General features: G+C 44.2%; 1 protein-coding gene across 1 annotated transcript; it reads right to left on the minus strand.

Moving 5' to 3' along the window:
* Positions 1-3,786: 3,786 nt before the first annotated feature.
* Positions 3,787-9,004, minus strand: ZNF740 (zinc finger protein 740). The gene is made up of 6 exons (XM_007949529.2): positions 8,996-9,004; positions 6,509-6,658; positions 6,080-6,169; positions 5,475-5,598; positions 4,802-4,920; positions 3,787-3,876 (listed from the first exon to the last, which is right to left on the minus strand). Exons 1-6 carry the CDS (start codon positions 9,002-9,004, stop codon positions 3,787-3,789), a joined length of 582 nt encoding a protein of 193 aa, XP_007947720.1.
* Positions 9,005-18,766: the final 9,762 nt, after the last annotated feature.

Here is an 18,766-nt window from a genome sequence, read left to right on the forward strand (position 1 = left end):
GACCTTGCTCTCCTACCTCACCCCAGTGTACAATAAAGCAGCTTATCTCAGACCTCTGCTTTTCGCTTTACCCCAGCAAGGCCAAAGCAAGCTGGTTAGCCTGGGTCTCAGGAAAGGCCTGTTCATTCCTTCTACAGTTATTGAGGGCATGGAGAGGTTCCCTAACTTCAATGTGCAGAATGATGAAACAGGCTGATTCTCCAGACTGGTAGTGGGGTAGGGAACTCACTTCCCAGGTTAATTCTGATGCATGACTACAGACTACACATTGAGAGATGCTGCATTTGCAGTTGGTTCAAACCCACCAGCCACTACTCGGAAGGAAGATGCGGCAATCTACTTCCGTAGTGATACTGCCTCGGAAACCCAAGGAGGGGTTGCTATGAGTTGGGTCCGACTCAACGGCACATTAACAACAAACTTCATTCTGTCTTGCTATACATTTTTTTCCTCTCTTGTTCAGAGCTGATGCTCTTCTACTTATAGTTCCTCGAGTGGGAGATGGTTTTGAAACATTGATGTATAGGGAGCTCAAAGTCATGTGGTGGTCATACTTGGGGTATTGAAGGAAAACTACTCTGGCCCCAGTGAAAAGGCTTCCTTATAGACTTTTTTTTTTAAATAAAAAGGAGATAATATGTAGAAAATCCCCATTCTTTTTATTTAAATATCCTAATATATCACGAAGGAACATACACTGCACTTTAATGGTAAAAAGATACAAGTTTATAACATCTTATAAAAACTACCATTTAAAAGTGATCTTGTTCATTTGATATTCCCCTCCCCCAATAGCAAATTAAGTGTATTTAAAAAAAAAAAAAAAAAAGGTAGAAGAGGGATTGTTGAAGATAAAAGCCCCAGGGCAACAGCAAAGGCAAAAAGCATCTGGGGACGGGGTTAAAAGTTGTGGTAGGACTCCACTCCCTTAACCCTCCCGTATCAAGCCACGGGGTACTATCAGTAGCTACGTGATGACAAGAGGCTATTGGAGGGCGGACGGGAAAGACTTGGGGTGCTGGGAAGGGCAGGGCTGGCAGAGCTGCCCACCCAGAAACTGACACTCTTCTTTCCCAGGTCCCCAAATTCTACAACCCAGTCTGAACACCTGCCCTGTATCTCCCTTCCTCTTCACTCCAACACACCTGAGGCATCTTTCCAGTGCTAGGCCCCATCCCTGCTGGAGGATTAGGGCATTGGACCTAGGAGCCTTTGCAGCCAGTCTGAAGTCTGTGATTTCCCTGGGGTAGAGGTGGGGCTCCTGGGCCCTCTGGGCATCAATTCATTCTTCTCACCCATTGGCTCTTCTCGCCTCACACATCCACTGCCCTAGAACATCAACACTGGGACAAGTGAACTAACCACATGCTCCTGAGTTCCTCTACCTCCCATTTCCCAATAATCCTAGGCAGGAGTGGTTCTGGTATGGCCCTTTGCACATATGACCAGAAATTCCTTTCTTCATACCCACCCAGGCAGGAAGCTAAGGCCTATGTGAAGGGTCAGGTCACACTCTGATCTAGAACACTCACAAACTGAGAGTCTTAGATCACACCTATGATCCCCTTCATACACAGCCCTATCCTAGATTAGCTACAAGTGGGAAGGAGGGGTCTCCTATTTTCAAAAGCGCTTGGGAGGGTACATTTTTCTAAATGTAGCCTGCCTCCCAGAATATATTCCCAGAGGTGAAAAAGAAAATTCTCAGCCCCATCAGACCCTCTAACAAGAAGTGGGGCTGGCTCACATGCAGATATATGCCCCTGCTCACCGGGACCATAGGACAAATCCAAGGAGGTCTAGATTCTGGACTACATCAAACGGAGTGTCAACATAAAGCTAGCAGGGTACAAGGAAGCAAACACATTCCCAAGGAGTCTCAGATGCTGTTGGAAAATCAAAAGGTACGTACCCCTTCTTTCTCTCTGAAATATTCATACCTCAGAGGCATGGAGGACCCCCCTTGAAAACAGCCAGGAGCTTGTTGCTGCTATTTATTTCTTGTATTTCCTGGGAAATGAAACCATACTTCTGGAGGTTGCCATCTTAGATGTCCACTGACAACTTGGTGTTCAGTTCACCCAGTCCTCACGATTATTCCTAAAATGGTATCCCTGCCCCTACAAGTCAGGACAGGCCACAGTGGGGGTCAACTAACCCCCAGCACCTCCTGTAAGGCTCTTTTCCTTAGCAAGAAGAGGGTTTTTAGTTCACCTTAGAAAAAATTCATGTTTACAAGCCCCCTGGCTTGGGTTAGAAACATCTTAACCACCAGCCTACTGAATCAATTTAAAAAATCCTCTAAGACAAAGCTCACCTGCCCCTAAATTGAGTTCTTCAGTTCCTGCTGGGACCTGAAGCACCCTTCAGGTTTGTGAGGAAAGAGGGTGTTTTACGCTCATCCTCCCTGAAGCTGAGGACCCGAGAAGGGTTTGGCGTAATAATATGTCATCTCCTCCAAGCATACAAACATGAACACTTACACACACACACACACACACACCTGATCACTTTTTGGGGAGTAGGTGGGGTGGTGGTGTGGGAGCAGAGAGGAGCAAAGAATGATGGTTAAGAATAAAACCTACGTACATTAGGTTTTTCCTTCAGTTCTTTCTCTGAAGCCTCCATCCACCTCCACTATTTTTTGTTGGGTAGGAATGACCATCAAGAAGGAAGCCAAGATCATGTTCTTTGGGACAAAATATCAGATTCCTATTTCCTCTCCCTAAATACAGTGATAGGACTTAAGCAGGCAGAATACCTTCTACTGCTCAACAGTCATGTCAGGGGACACCAAATTCGTTTCTTCAACATTTGTTACCCACTTTGGACTAGTCTTGGGTTGTTCCTAAGAGGGCACAGAAAGAACCCACTTTTAACATCCATGACTCCTGCTCAATACTTCTGTCTGGCTTTAGGAGTCAATGGCAGTGAGGTAGCTACAAACTATCTCCAAGATCAACTGCCCAAAGAGAGAAGAAAAGGGATTTATGGGCCACTCCCACCCAAGTTTCCTCCAAAAGGCACTTGAGCTGACCTCATCAGGTACCTGTGTGGCATGGGCTATTACAATACCCATGGGCCCAACTCTTGCTCATCCCCTGAGGAAGTTAAGAGGTACCTGTCTACTCTTCTTCAGTCCTTGTCTGCTCCTCCCACTGTTCTTCCTTTTCGTCCCCAGTGTATAAAGAGGCCAAAGTAAGCTCAGCTGCCATCCCTAATCTTATTCTCCCTCAAACAGGAGGTGAAGTGCAGAACTGTGGAATACTGAGCAACTAAAAACTCAATTTTGGGGGAGGGCTAGACCAGCCATAGTCCTTGCTTTGTACCAGGACTCTATGCTTCCAGATTACCTGCATCCACAGTTTATCTGCTGAAATTGCTTTTGGATAAACAAAAACAAGAACAAAACAAACAAACAAAAAATCCCCTTCCCCAATCTTTTCCTTTTCAGCTGCCAGCTGGAGTCCAAGGTTGCGGGAGCCACACTTCAGTCTTGGTCCTGTACCTTGAGTCCCCCTCTTACGACCTCAGCCAAGGGTCCAGGGATAAGTTCCCCCACCCAGGAATGCTGTAGACCTTCCCCGAGATACTCATAGTCTCAGATTATTTACAGAGCTGAGGGTCTGGGGCTTCTATCCCCTGATGCAACCTTCTGGTCTCCTGGGTCCACTCCTCCAAGAGGGGGGCAGGTACAGACAGGGTGGTGGTGGGACCAGCGACCTGAGGGGGTGCGCTCGTTGGTAGATTCTTCTAATCACTCCCACCACCAAGGGCCCCTTGCACCTATAGAGAAAACTGCCCGTCGGAAGTCTTGGACTGGCACCCTTGGCACATCCGTTTGTGTCTGAGTAATCGATCTGTTCGAGAAAAACACTGAGAAAAGAGGAAGGGTTAAGTGCCTGAAAGGAGATATTTAGCCACCTGTCAGTACACATCACACTCTATGTCTCCTCAGTATGTACACAGATGGCATGAGAACACAGTCCTGGCTCCTGACTTACTACCTGTGTGACCTTAGGCAAGTTTTCTAACAGCCCTGAATTGGTATGCTCATCTTTAAGATGGGGCTGAAAGGATCTGCTCACAGCATGTCTCTTTCACCTCATCAAAAATTTACTTAGTATCTATCTTGAGGCAGGTACAGTTCTTGGTGCTGAGGATACAGTAGAGAACAAGTGAAACAAAGTCTCTGCTCTCACAGAACTTTATGTTTTGACTACTCAATGGAAGAGTGTAGAGCAATGCTTGAGACCCAGCAAAGCATTCAGGAAGTGTTAGCTGTTATCATTCCCATCTCTTGTTCTTGTCTAACTTTGGTCCTGGCTCTTACATCCTCATCAGATGACACTACCCCCCAGGGCAGAGATTATATCTCTTCCTCTGAAGTACAGAAGCTCTGAAGTTGGACTGAATCCTGGCTCTGGCCTTTCTCTGCTGTGTCCTTGGAAAACTTAACCACTCTGAATGTCAATTTTCCCATATACGAAATGAGGATAATGACAACTACCATGTACAGTTGTTGTGAGGATTAAATGAAATGATATTTATGAAGTACCTCATAACAGTATCGAACAAAGAGTAAGAGTTTAAGAAATGCTATTGTTATTATTACAATTTTTCTAACGGCTCCCACCCACGATCAGGTGCATGAAGCTAGTAAGATGCACTTAACTGAGGTGCTGACCCTTTTGAGTGAGGAACATGTCGTGGCCCCTTTATCAAGGCAGAGAGTAGGGGATGGCCCTAGTCAAGGAAAAGTGTGTGTGTGGAGGCTAGGGGGATGACATGTAAGCCTTACCTGATGACACCGTTCACATTGGTAAGGCTTTTCACCACTGTGCACACGCTTGTGGCGCTCCAGATGGTATTTCTGGATGAAGCGCATATCACATATATCACACTCAAATGGCTTCTCACCTGGCCCAGGTAGAGAGGGGAGTGAATGTCAGGAGTTATATATGGTAGAGAACTCATTTCAGGTGTTTTCCCAGACACTTTACCTCTTAGCAATGTATTTAGGCACTACACCACCAGAGCTCCTACAGACACCTAAGCTATCATAAATGGGGAGAAGTCCTTAAAGTGCCTGGTTCCAGTGGCACTAGACATAAGAGTCATGCAATTTCTTTACCTCATTCACTTGCCTTCTTCCTCAATTTCTAGTATATGCCCTTTAAAATAAACCCAACTAGGGTTCTAACTAGGAGCTCTGGTAGCATAGTGCCAAAGGCATTTGACTGCTAACCAGAAGGTTGGCAGTTCAAACCCACCAGCCACTCCTCGGAAGGAAGGTTGGGCAATGTACTTCTGTAGTGATACGGCCTCGGAAAACCAAGAAGGGGTTGCTATGAGTCAGGTCTGACTCGACGGCACCTAACGACAACAACAACAGGGTTCTAAACCGACACAGAACACAGACTACCCTCTAAATATAGAAAAAAGAATACAGATAACATAGATAAGAGACTTACCAGTATGAATAAGGATGTGCCTCTTGAGGTGGTAACTGCTCCTAAAGGCTCCAAAGCAGCGTTCACAAATAAAATTTTTTGGAATCTTTACTTGAAAAGAACCATTTTGTTCCACTACCACCACCTGGGGGCAACAATCAGGCATGTCATGAGGCTATTCCTCCGTGTCTTTCCTGGAGAGACCATTCTACTCTGTGTCCTCTTCCAGCTGCTGGACAAAGGAACCTGTCTGTTGCTTGGCTTGCTCTACTCTGACTAAAGGTGTGGTCATCTACCATGTGCCTTCGTTAAGAGACCCTCTTCTGGGGCAGGTGTGGTGGGTATGCCAACTGCCTTATCAAACCCAACACTCTGAATACAACCTGAGGGAGAGTCTGCCTGGACCTCTGGCAAAGAATCCCACGCTTATCCCCTTCTCTCTTCTAGCAAGGATGTTCCAGAGAAAGCAGAGATCAACTACCAAAGTGGTTTCTAGATGAAACAAGGCTGACACACTGGCTGTGAGGGACCAAATTTTCTGGAAAAGTTCCAAACTGAATCACAGGGGGAAGAGGACTACCCCATCACCCAACCACACAAGTTCAGGGGATTACCCCATTACCTGCCTTTTTAACAGTCTTTTTCGAATGAGAGGCCTCAGCCAAGCTGTCATCATCTTTGCGGCTCCGGGACTTATCACTGTCTTTTCGGTGGCCCTTTGAATACAAACAAAATCTAAACTCATAGTCCATCTCAGAATAAAAGACAGGTAACGATGTTGTTTTCAGATATGAAATCATAAATAAGAGTAAACCGTTTGCTGTAACAGCTTATCATCCATTTCCTCTCTACAGACCCTGGTCTTAAGGGGTATAGGTAGAGAAAAGGTCTTCATTAGCTCTCTAAAATATCCAAGTTCATTCATTCATCCCCAGCTGGATCCCCTTTTGTCACTTTCCTAAATGGAAGCACTGAGGAAGCAAAACTTGGCATCTCCTGGCAGAGAGCCTAGGCCACCCAACCCCGAGACGCCACAATGGACTCAAGCGCCGTACCTGACTCGAGCACCTCAGCACATCAGGGCTACCTGCCCGCTCGCCATTCTCAGCCTGCTTGCTAGCAATCTGGCTCAGCATCATCTTCTTGCTGGCTGCAGTGGGTACCAAACTCACACCTGCTAGGCCTTCACAAGCCAGGAGACTTGCCTAAGTTGAAAGGAGATAAGGTGTCAGGTCACCTGGCAGGACGGGGCAAAACAGGCTGTTATCGTATAGAACTCTTTCATATCTAATTACAAACAAACTGCTTCTCTCTAAAAAGTGTCACAGTTCACTTCCAACCTCTGCTGCTTTCAAGAGTCTGCCCTCACTCATCTCACCAGGAACTAATTGCTTATTTGGAACTATTTTATCATGAAGCGTGTATCACATATATCACACTCAAATGGCTTCTCATTTGAGACATAGACATATGTCTATGACATGTCTATTTCATTAATACTGTGCCAAATAAAACGTGTATGTATATGCCTTACTTTCAAGATATTTCTAGGCCATAACTGTAAGTGAATATGAGGGTCTGTTCTGCTAATCCACAGAAATGGGAGAGTCCTAGGGGACTGTCCTTTTTCTCCCAACAGGACTCAGCTTCACAGAGCCTATTCACAGAGCCTATTTCTGGTAAGCAAGCCTCACTGGTGCCCACTATATATTCTATCATGTCCCACTAATATGCTTATCAGTAAATATAGGTCATTTCTTCTTTTACATTTTAAATTCCCTAAGTGTTGTCAATTAAAAGGATATAAAAATCAAACCACTTGGAAAGATTTTGGAGTTGAATGTATAATTTCTTTTGACCCCCCCCCCCCAGGCCATTTATATGTGTGCATATGCATCCACATTTCTTCACAATCCATGCTCTACAGCTTTAAAAAAACTACCTATGCAAGGGATGTTTAAGCAGATTTTCACTTCTCATCATCACTACATGCTTCAAAGTAACCTTACTTAGCCAGCATTAGAGACTATACTTTTCTTACTAAAGAAAACCTTTTAAGAAACAGTTGGTCAGCAAACTCCAAAAAATGCCTTGCCTTAAATGCAAAACGCCTATTGTACTACCTATCCTCACAAGGTTGCTGAGGATTAAATGAAGATGTAAAATGCTTAGCAGTGTCCCTCAAAGGCAGCCTTCTCAGAACAAGAGCTGCTGTGAAGTATGTTGCAAACAGACAAAGAAGAAGAAACTCAAGGGTTCTTACCCTGCATGGAAAGGAGGAAGCTGTACATGCAGAGGCAGCTGGAAGAAAGCCAATTATACTACAGTCAGGCTGCCATCCTGGTGAGACTGGTAAGGGAGGTTCCCTGGAAGACAGCTAGGAGTAGCTTTGGGGATGCATGCACACAGAGCCTCTACGGACACAATTACAATAGCTTAGCTGGTCATTCTGTTTCTCCAATTCATCCTTCAATCCCATCATGACAATTACCTTCTAAACACACTGATCTGCTGTCATTCCGCTGTGTAACATTCTTCAGAGTTCCCATTCCCTAAACAACAAAGTCTTTAGCAAGACAAAAAAGGCCCTTGGGTTAGACTGCTTACTTCTCCAGGAGCTAACTCTCCCCTCTTACCACTGAAAAAAAAAAAAACCTCACTGCTGTCGAGTTGAATCCGACTCATAGGGACGCCTCCTTGAGTTTCTGAGGTGGTAGCTCTACAGAAGTAGATTGCCCAGTCTTCCTTCTGAGGAGTGACTGGTGGGTTTGAACCGCCAGCCTTCTTGTTAGTGTAAATCCTTTGTTCCATTAGTAGCAAACTACGGAGTCTTCAACTGCATCATGTTTTCCCATGCCTCTAAGCCCCTGCCCATACAGTTCCCCTTGTCTCAATGTCCTTCTGTTTGCTTATCTAGCAAAAGCCTGTGGATCTTTCAAGACTCATCTTTGTTCATTCAGGCAGAAGTATCAGTCTTTCCTCAGCAGTGTTTATTATTAAACATTCTACTATCAAACATTCCTTCAATCACTGAGTTTCTACTAGCCAGCCACTCTGCAAGGTGCTGTGAATATAAAGACATACATTGTCTCTTCATCCCCCATCTCTGCCAACTAGTCTGGAAGCTAGTTGGGGGCAGTGACAGTCTTATTCATCTTTATATCACCAGCACAATGCCTGATATGTAACAGGAGCTCCATAAATTCCTGTTGAAAAACAAATGAAGCATTGACCAGATTGTTTACTCCTCATGCCCCTCAGCACTTAATGTACCAAGTATAAACTGAGTACCCGTTGCTTTCCAAGTGTCCCATAAGTGCCTGTGATGCAGCATAGCCTACCTCCTTCATTTGACTGGAAGCTCCCTGAAGGCAGGGGCTGTGGCCTGTCTCCTTTCCTTCCTCTAGATCTCCCCCCGGTGCTTAATACAGAGCTTGGCTCACTGGGGTTGGTCAATATGTTGACTAAGGCAGCATTCAAGAGTGAAATTGCAAACACGCTTCCCAGTGATCTTGAAGTAGGAGGACTCTAGAGCTTTTTACCTGAGCCATGCTGATTTCTCACTTAATGTAACCCAAAAGTTCAGGAGTTTCTTGATCCACTTTTCCTTAGACAATGTCGTTTGAAGAAAGAACTGTCACCATATCACTGTAACGACTCCTCTGTGTCCCTTCAGTCCTGCTGCCATATTGAACTGCCTTTGCCTTCAAATAGAATTTAGTGTCCTCCAAAGGAAAGATAGGTGTTTGAAGAATCCCTGGATTCCACCTGGCTCCTGCCTATTGTCTGAAGAAAAAGAGTCTGCTGGTCTTGCTCTTCCAGTTGAATTCTCTCGTTGAGGCTCAAGATCTCTTTCAGAAATCTGAAACCAGAAAGGGAGATGGGGCCATTAGGAGTAACATCCTCAGGCCATATAACCCGCGTTGGGCTGAACATTTTTGCTGGACCCTCTTAAAGTTCAGAAAATGGTCAGGAGTCAAGAACAGTTCTCTTTTTTCCCTGTCAGTAGAACTAACAGGTCTCTGGGGCAAGAACGGAAGCCAGCAGGAGCAAAAGTAACTGGGACCTCTCTTGGAGAAACTCTGCCCACACAGCAGGCACTTGGATTTGCTAATTTAGGAATGGGAGAAGGGGGCGGAGGCCCTTTGAGGCTTTTGTGCCGAGTGGGCTGGCCCACGAAACTGGCACTCTATATAGGCCGCCTGGAAAACCCAGAAGGAGGAGGAAACCTCCGGGGCCATCGCTGAGCGCTTGAGTGTCGAGCAGAAACTAGACAACCAGTGCGCACCCCGGTCCAGGTCACACGTGCGCGTTCTGTAAGTCTGCCCGAAGGTACGGAAACTCGCTGCGGAGGAGGAGGACAGGGAGGCGAAGCTCTGCGCTGCGCGTTCCCTCGGTTCTGCCGGCCAGCAGCTGAGCCCGGGGCACCAACCCTGAGGAGTGCGCCGAGGAGCGTGCTCGCGCCTGCTCTCCCTCAGTCAAGCCCGGCTCTCCCAGACAGGGGACGCGGCTGGACGCGCGGGCTGGGGGCGGTGCGCGCGCTCGCGGCCCCTTCCCTTCCCTCGGTGAGCCCCCTCCTTTCGCCACGCGCCCCTCCTCTCTTCCCCTCCCCCTTACCGCGCGGCGTCCCGCGGCCTGCGAACTGCTGAAGCGCTGCCCTCTGCCCGGACGACGCTGGCTCCCTGGGGCGTGCTCCTACCTGCCAGGCGCGGCCTCCCACTGTCTCCCTCGCTACGCAGCGCCTCCTCCAGGCTCCAGCACACCGTGCCAACCCCGCGGTCGCCGCTGCCCCAGCCGGGACCGAGGCAAGTTTACAAACACCAACCCGGGGCCTGTTTCCCCGGAAGCACTTCCCTCCTCCCCCTCGTCCTCTCCGCCGAGCAGCAACATCCACTTCCGGGCTTGGAGTCCGGACGGGCGGGGCAGCCTGAAAGGGGGTGAGGCTGGGTACTCCGGGAGGGGTTGGTGCAGCTGGTGTGTGGGCGGTGTTGGAGCGGGGAAGGTCAGCAGGTGGGTGGGCCAGCAGGAAGGCGCGTGCGCTTTGGCGAGGATGAGGCCTAGCGGCCATCTTGACTGAGGGCAGGAACGAGGGTCCTGAAGTATTTCTGTGCTGGTTGCTCGTTGAGAGGGTTTGCTAGGTGAGTTGGTTAAAACACCTTGAGTAGCGCCATGATTCTCCCCCCTCATGGAAGTTATCTTCGCTGCTTCTGAGCCTGAAGTTCTAAGTATGGCCAGAATAATTTGAACCCAGCCTTTTCATGGAATTTGGCCAAGGTTGTCTTCTGAGGTTTTTCCATCAGGCCTAGATCTGCAAATCCTGGGTACGCCCTGAATCTGCACGCTCAACCACGATCTGAAAATGAGTGCTCTCCCAGAGGCTTTGCCCATGTAGCCAGAGGCCGCAGTGCTCAAGTCTCTGAAGATGTCCGAGTGCCCCTGGCTAGTCCAGTTACCTTATGCTGCTTCCCCCTTTATTCCAGATCATTCGGTGTCTTACATGGGCCTCTTCGCGGCCAACGGACTCCCCGTAGGGAGGCTATAGGTTGGCTAGAGACTTGATGCAGTTTGATCCCAGTCTGGACTTTATTATGAAAATAGAAACTTGAGTCTTTCCTCAATTTCTACACCCCATTTTAGCTATTAGAGAGGGGTCCTGCTAAAGATGGACTTAGGCAAAGTGCACTTGATGGAATGAAGAAGAGTCAACTCCCCTTAGGTCGCAGTATCTGCTGTAGGTGCTATCAGGTTGTGAGTTTAGGAGGCTAAATGGCAATACCCAGAACTCTTATTATGAAAGAAGTCAAGAATTCCTAACCTCTTTTTTTAAATTGTGTTTTAGATGAGAGTTTACATGGCAAATTAACAATTTAACAATTTTTACCCAACTTTTTCCATGACACCAGTTATTTTCATGTTTCATATTCTCATTTCAATTCTGTTGTTTTTCTGTTTTCATTAATCTAACTTCCGTGCCTCTCCTACGCTTCTCATCTTTGCTTTAGGGTAAATATTGACCATTTGGTCTGGTATTTGGTTATTTAAGGGAGCACAGTATTCCTGGGTAATATTGTTTATTTTATAATCCAATCTATTTGGATGAAAGGTGACTACTGGGAGTGGCTTTAGTTCCAAGTTCAAGCAGTGCCTTAGGGTGATAGTCTAGGGGGTGCCTCTGGTTTCTAACAGTTGGATAAATCTGGCCTTTTTCAGGAATAGAATTTTCTTCTACTCCCAACCTTTTTTTTTTTTGTACACAGACTTTATTTCTTTGGGCACTCCACATTTTGGGCCATTGAAAGTAAGTTCCTCTTACTTAATCTCAATATAAAATTGAGATAATATGGAGGGAGAGAGAAAGAGATGTCACCAGAAATAAGTCTCCCCGCCAAAAAGAAAACAACTCATACTTATTTTAAGAAATCCAAACACAAAAGTATAAAAGACAGAAAATGTTTAGTTTCCCCTTCTACTATCTCATACTCTTGAACGCAGTCACTGTTTTCAGTTTGGTATATATACCTCCAGATGTTTTTGTATGAAAACCAAACTCTTGCTGCCATTAAGTCAGATCTGACTCATAGTGACCCCTCCTTGGGTTTCTGAGGCGATATCACTACAGAAGTAGATTATCTGGTCTTCCTTCAGAGGAGTGGCTGGTGGGTTTGAACTGCTAGCCTTCTGGTTAGCAATCAAAATGCCTGAGGCGCTATGCCACCAGAGCTCCTATACGCGTACAAAATTTTTTTTCATCTAGTGCATATTTATTGAATACTTGAAATATGCCATACAAATGTATTTTAGACATCTTTTACATCAATATACATTTTAAAAAAGATTTAATTTTATTTTTGTTGAAAATGTTTACACTTTAATGTACACACTCTCCCATTCTACATTTTCTAGACATAATGATCAGTGACATTGGTTACATTCTTCACATTGTCTTAACATTCTTGATCTTTCTGTTCTAGTTGTTTCACTTTCAATTATTTAAACTCTCTGCCATCAACCTTCTCATTTATGCTTTAAAATAGATGTTGACCCTGTAGCTTTTTATAGAATAATGCTTTTTTTTTTTAAAAAAAAACTTAAGGTTGTCAGTTTACATTTAAAAATTGTTGTATATTATTCCAGTTGAGGTGAAACAACTGCAAATACCCATTTATAATTGGAATATGAAATGTATGAGGTATGGATCTCAGAAAATTGAAAGTAGTCAAAAATGAAATGGAATGCTGGAAGATTGATATCCTGGGTAATAGTGAGCTGGAATGGACTGGTATTGGCCATTTTAAATCGTATAATCATGTGGTCTACTATGCTGGGAATGACAGATTGAATAGGAATGGTGTTGTATGCATTGTCAAAAAGAACATTACAAGATCTATGTTGTACAATGCTGTCAGTGATAGGATGATGTTGATACACCTACAAGAAAGACTAGTCAATAGGACTATTGTTCAATTAAATGCATCAACCACTAAAGCCAAAGATAAAAAGATTGAAGATATTTAGCAACTTCTGCAGTCTGAAATGACCAAATATGCAATCAAGATGTGTTGATGATTACTGGTGATTGGAACGCAAAAGTTGGAAACAAAGACAAAGGATCTGGTATCTGGAAAATACGGCCTTAGTGATAGATACAATGCTAGTGATTACATGATAGAATTTTATGAGATCAACAACTATTCATTGCAAATACTTTTTTCAGCAACATAAACAGTGACTGTACATGTGGACCCCACCAGATGGAACACACAGGAATAACAATTACATCTGTGGAAAGAGATGACAGAAAAGTCAATATCATCAGTCAGAATGAGGCCAGGAGCTGACTGTGGAACAGGCCATCAATTACTCATATGCAAGGTCAAGTTGAAGCTGAAGAAAATCAAAGCAAGTCCACAAGATTCAAGCCTTGAGTATATCTTACCTGAGTTTAGAGACCATCTTAAGAATAGATTTGACATATTGAACACCCTTTAGTGAGCGCTCGAGCAGTTAATCAGCTACTCAGTTTTTTTTTTTGTAATTTAGGTGAAAATTTGTAGAGCAAATTCACTTTCCATACAGCAGTTCACGTGCACTTTGTCTCATGACATTGACTATAATTTACCACAATGCAACAGCTCCCCTCCCACTTCCTCCTGATAGTTACCTCTTCCCTGTTTCCATCCCTCCTTGCACTCCTGCCCCCTAAGCTGTCTCCCTGTGCACAAACAGCCCTTCTTTCTCCCCTGATTGTTCTCTCCAAGGAGTGTACCTACCTCAGGTAAATGTTCAACTCATACGCCTGTCTTTTGTTTGGCTGGAAGCCACAGGTGTGGGTTCAATTCCAGACCTGAAGGACAGCTATGGGCCATAGTCCCAATGGTTCTACCAGGCTCTATCAGACCAGTAAACCTGGTTCCCCCTTTTTTTTTTCTTTCCAAGTGATTTTGAGTTTTGTTCCACATTGTTCTCCCTCTCTATCCAGGATCTCCTACATAGATCCCTCTCCAAGTAGTTGATAGTGGTAGCTGGGCACCATCTGGTTCTTCTGGTCTCATACTCATATAGGCTGTGGATCGCATGGTGTGCTAGTTGGTAGGACTAATTCTTTCTATGAATCTTTGTTTTTTTCATTGTTCTTTGCTCTGGATGAGGAGACTCATCGTTTCATCTAGATGGCTGCTTGCAAGCTTTTAAGATCTCAGTCGCTACTTGCCAAAGTAGGAGGTGGAACAGTGTTTTGTGTAGTATGTTATGCCAATTGAGCTTGACATCCCCTGTGACTATGGTCCCAAGCCCACAGGTTCAACTACTTGGTCCCTCTGGGTAGCTGGCTGTGACCAAGAAGTGACTACAGTCTTTACTGAAGGCCAGATGAGTTGTGTGATGACATCAAGGACGTCATACATGAAGAAAGCAAAAGGTCATTAAAAAGACAGGAAGAAAGGACTGAAATGGGTGTCAGAAGAGACTCTAAAACTTGGTCTACAATGCTAAAGCAAATGCAAAAAGTGCTGAAGTGAAAAAGCTGAGCAAAAGATTTCAAAGGGTGGATCAAAAAGACAGTATTATGATGAAATGTGCAAAGTCCTGGAGTTAGAAAACCAAAAGGGAAGAACACATTTGACATCTCTCAAGCTGAAAGAACTGAAGAAAATTTCAAGCCTCGAGTTGAAATACTGAAGGATTCTGTGGGCAAAATATTGTATGGCACAGGAAGCCTCAAAAGAAGGTGGAAGGAATATAAAGTCACTGTACCAAAAAGAATTAGTCAACATTCAACCATTTTGGGAGGTAGCAAGTGAAATGATGGTATTGAAGGAAGAAGTCCAAGCTGCACTGAAGGCATTGGGGGAAAATAAAGCTCCAGGAACTGATGGAATGCCAATTGAGATGTTTCAACAAGTGGATGCAATGGTGGAAGCACTCACTCATCTTCCGAGAAATTTGGAAGATAGCTACTTGACTGGAAAAGATCCATATTTGTGCCCATTCCAAAGAAAGGTGATCCAACAGAATGTAGAAATTATTGAACCATATCATTAATATCACATGTAAGTAAAATTTTGCTAAAAGTAATGTAAAAATGGTTGTAGCAGTACATCAAGAGGAAATTGCCAGAAATTCAAGCCGGATTCAGAAGAGGACATGAAATGAGGAATATCATTGCTGACATCACATGGATCTTCACTGAAAGCAGAGAATACTAGGAAGATGTTTACTTGTGTTTTATTGACTATGCAAAGGCATTCAGTTGGGTGGGTCTTAACAGATTATGGATAACATTGAGAAGAGTAGAAATTCCAGAACACTTAATTGTGTTCATGAAGAATCTGTACATATATCAAGAGGCAGTTGTTCAAACAGAACAAGGGGATATCGCATGGTTAAAATCAGGAAAGGTGTGTGTCAGTGTTTTAGTTACCTCTAGTGTTGCTCTAATAGAAAATACCACAAATGGGATGGCTTTAACAAATGAGTTTATTCTCTCACAGTTTTGGAGGCTGGAAGTCCAAGTTCACAGTGCCAAGCTCTAGGGGCTGGGTGAAAGCCCTTCAACCTTGGGCTTCAGCTCTGCCTCTTGCTTCTGGCCCACTGGAGTTTAGAGGCATCTCTTCACTCAGGCAGTTGGTGACTGCTGAGGCTGACAAACCCAAGGTCAACAAGTAAAATGGCACAGTTCCAAAATTACCCAACCACATGGCAGACCACTAATTCAAGTCCATTAATAGCCCCAGGACCGACAGACAGCATGGCAGGCTGCTGAATGAGGGCTCAGCTATATTCAGGATTCAAGCATGGCAAAAGCTGCAAACCATTCCCAAAGCTTCTCCTTATATGCTGGAAGCAGACCACATCCCTAAGGCAGGTACTCAGCTGCTTGCGGCAGATTTCACTATGGAGTTGTTAGTCTTATCATGGGGGGTAACTACAACCAGTTGCCCAGCCACTCAAAATCAGTCCCAGCCAAGTTGATAAATAACCTTAACTACCACAGTTAGGGTATCCTTTCTTTATACTTACTTAGTCTGTATACTGAGCAAATAATCTGAGAAGCTGGACTGTGTTTAGAAGAATCCAGCATCAGGATTGGAGGAAGACTTATTAACAGCCTGCCATATGCAGGTGAGGAGCTCTGGTAGCATAGTGCCTAAAGCACTTGACTGCTAATCAGAAGGCTGGTGGTTCAAAGCCACCAGCCACTCCTTGGAAGGAAGGTTGGGCAATCTACTTCCTTAGTGATACTGCCTTGGAAACCCATGGAGGGGTCGCTATGAGTTGGGTCCAACTCAACGGCATATAACAACAACAACAACATATGCAGGTGACACAATTTTGGTTGCTGAAAATGAAGAGAACTTCAAGCACTTACTGATGAAGATCAAAGACTATAGCCTTTAGTATGGATTACACCTGAACAAAAAGAAAACAAAAAAATCTTCACAACTGGACTGATAAGGAGTATCGTGATAAGCAGAGAAAATACTAAATTGTCAAGAATTTCATTTTACTTGGATGCACAATTAATGCCCATGAAAGCAGTGGGCAGGACATTAAATGACATACTGCATTGGGCAAATCTGCTGCAAAAGACCTCTTTAAAGTGTTAAAAAGCAAAGATGTCACTTTGAGGACTAAGATGTGCCTGGTAGAATAGTGCCTAAGGCATTTGACTGCTAACCAGAAGGCTGGCTGTTCAAACCCACCAGCCACTCCTTGGAAGGAAGGTTGGGCAATCTACTTCCGTAGTGATAACTGCCTTGGAAACCCAAGGAGGGGTCACTATGAGTTGGGGCCAACTCGATGGCACATAACAACAACAACAATAACCCAAGCCGTGGTATTTTTCAGTCACCTTATATGCACGTGAAAGCTGCACAATGAATAAAGAAAACGGAAGAATTATTGATGAATTTGAATTATGGTATTGGCAAAGAATATTGAATTTACCTCAGAAACCCAAGGAGGGGTCACTGTGAGTCAGGTCCGACTTGATGGCACATAATGACAACAACAACAATGAACTGCTAGAAGAATGAACAAATCTATTTTTGAAGGAGTACAGCAAGAATGCTTCTTAGAAGTGAGGAAGGCAAGACTTCATGTCATGTGCTTTGGACGTGTTATCTGGAGGGACCAGTTCCTGGAGGTGGACATCATGCTTGTTAAAATAGAGGGTCAGCAAAAGAAGGAAAGCCCTTCACTGAAATGGATTGGCACTGTGGCTGCAACAGTGGACTCAAACAGCAAATATTGTGAGGATGGTGTAGGACTGGGCAGTGTTTCATTCTGTTGTACATGGGGTCTCTATGACTTGGAACCGACTTGGTGACATTTAACATCCACACATAACATTCCTTTTTATGTTCATACTTTGTCTATCCCCATCTCCACCATCATGAATTCAAGATAGTTCCTTTTTTTGCTTTGTAAACAGTGCCATAACTTTTTTATATAGTTATTCTTTTGCATTTATTGATAGATTTGTAGATAGGATATATGTATTTTAAATTTTGATAGATTTTGTGAAATTGTCTTTCAAACATTTGTAACAATTTACATGCCTACTCAGAACAGTGTGTGAATGTCTCCATTTCTACAACCTTGGCAGTTCTGGATGCTATGAATTATTATGTAGTTTCCAAGTCTCATAGGTGAAAAATAGTATTTCATTGTTGTTTTACTTGGCATGTCATTAATAGTGAAGTTGAGTATCTCACTGCTTTTTGATTATTTTAATTATTTCTTTAAATTGCCTGTTCCTATCCTTTGCTCATTGAAAAAAGAGGGCTGTAGACAATTTATCTATTTCTTATTGATTGGTAGAAATCCTCTCTATAGTAGATATTAACTCTATTCTTTGTCATATGTATTTCAAATATTCTTCAGTTTTTTACTTTCAGTTTTTTAAAAGAGCATAAGTCTGCTTTATGGGAAAATAGTTTAAAAATTTCTGTCAAAGATAGAAACAAAACAAGAATGTTTACCATAAAAACCAGTATTTTACTAGAGGTCCTACCCACCCAGAAGTCTCATTATTTTCATACAGTATATTCACTTCAAAGAGAATCAAGACAACATATTAAAACTGGGTGCAAAAAGGGCATGGAAGCAACATCTTCCAACCTCCTCTAACTTCACAAGAGAAAGACAGAATCATCCTCAACAGCCCAAGGCTTATTCCTATGAAGCCGCCACCCTCCAGTCTTTTACCAATTCTGACACCAACTGTCCCTCCCACAGGACTCAATACTTCTCTGCTGGATTCAGTAATTGGTTGCAATGGCCACGCAGAACTTACAGATAATACTCACAATTATAGGGTTTATTAGGGAATTAATAGGCTACAATTCTTCGATCAGGGCAATCTCCCCTCTGCTATGTCCTCAGGCATGCCATTCTGGCCCTTAGCCTCTCAGCCTGGCCTCTGCCCTGCTGGGCAAGTACTACAAAGCTCTTTTAGCTCTGCCACTAGGTACACCTAGATGCCCCCCACTCCATCAGCAAGACTTCTGCCCAAGGGAGCTCAGTTTTCTTGCTCTGTAGGCCAGGTAAGCCCGCCACTCTGTCTTGTGCCTTTTGGTTCACTGTGACTGTGTCTCTACCAGAGTATCTCTCTCTGCTGGGACATTATTCTTTGCCAGGGTGTCTCTGCCAAGGAGGTCCAGGGTAGGGGTCTTGGGTGCAAGGACGCACTCTACTTCACCTCCAGCTCTTCTGTCTTGATGGCAGTGAGATCCCCTCTCTGCCTCTATTGTTGTTATGTGCTGTTGAGTTGGTAGGAGGGCTCATTTTTTTTTTTTAAATTAGGATTTGGG

Source organism: Orycteropus afer, unplaced genomic scaffold (genome assembly GCF_000298275.1).
Source record: "Orycteropus afer afer isolate SDZICR_OR568_19922 unplaced genomic scaffold, OryAfe1.0 scaffold00247, whole genome shotgun sequence".
Lineage (NCBI taxonomy): Eukaryota > Metazoa > Chordata > Mammalia > Tubulidentata > Orycteropodidae > Orycteropus > Orycteropus afer.

Coding starts and splice junctions, on each gene's coding strand:
- ZNF740 (XM_007949529.2), bottom strand. Junction 6,170..6,508: donor TGCTGAGGTGCTCGAGTCAG/GTACGGCGCTTG, acceptor TTGTATTCAAAG/GGCCACCGAAAAGACAGTGA. Junction 4,921..5,474: donor GCACATCCTTATTCATACTG/GTAAGTCTCTTA, acceptor TACCTGGGCCAG/GTGAGAAGCCATTTGAGTGT.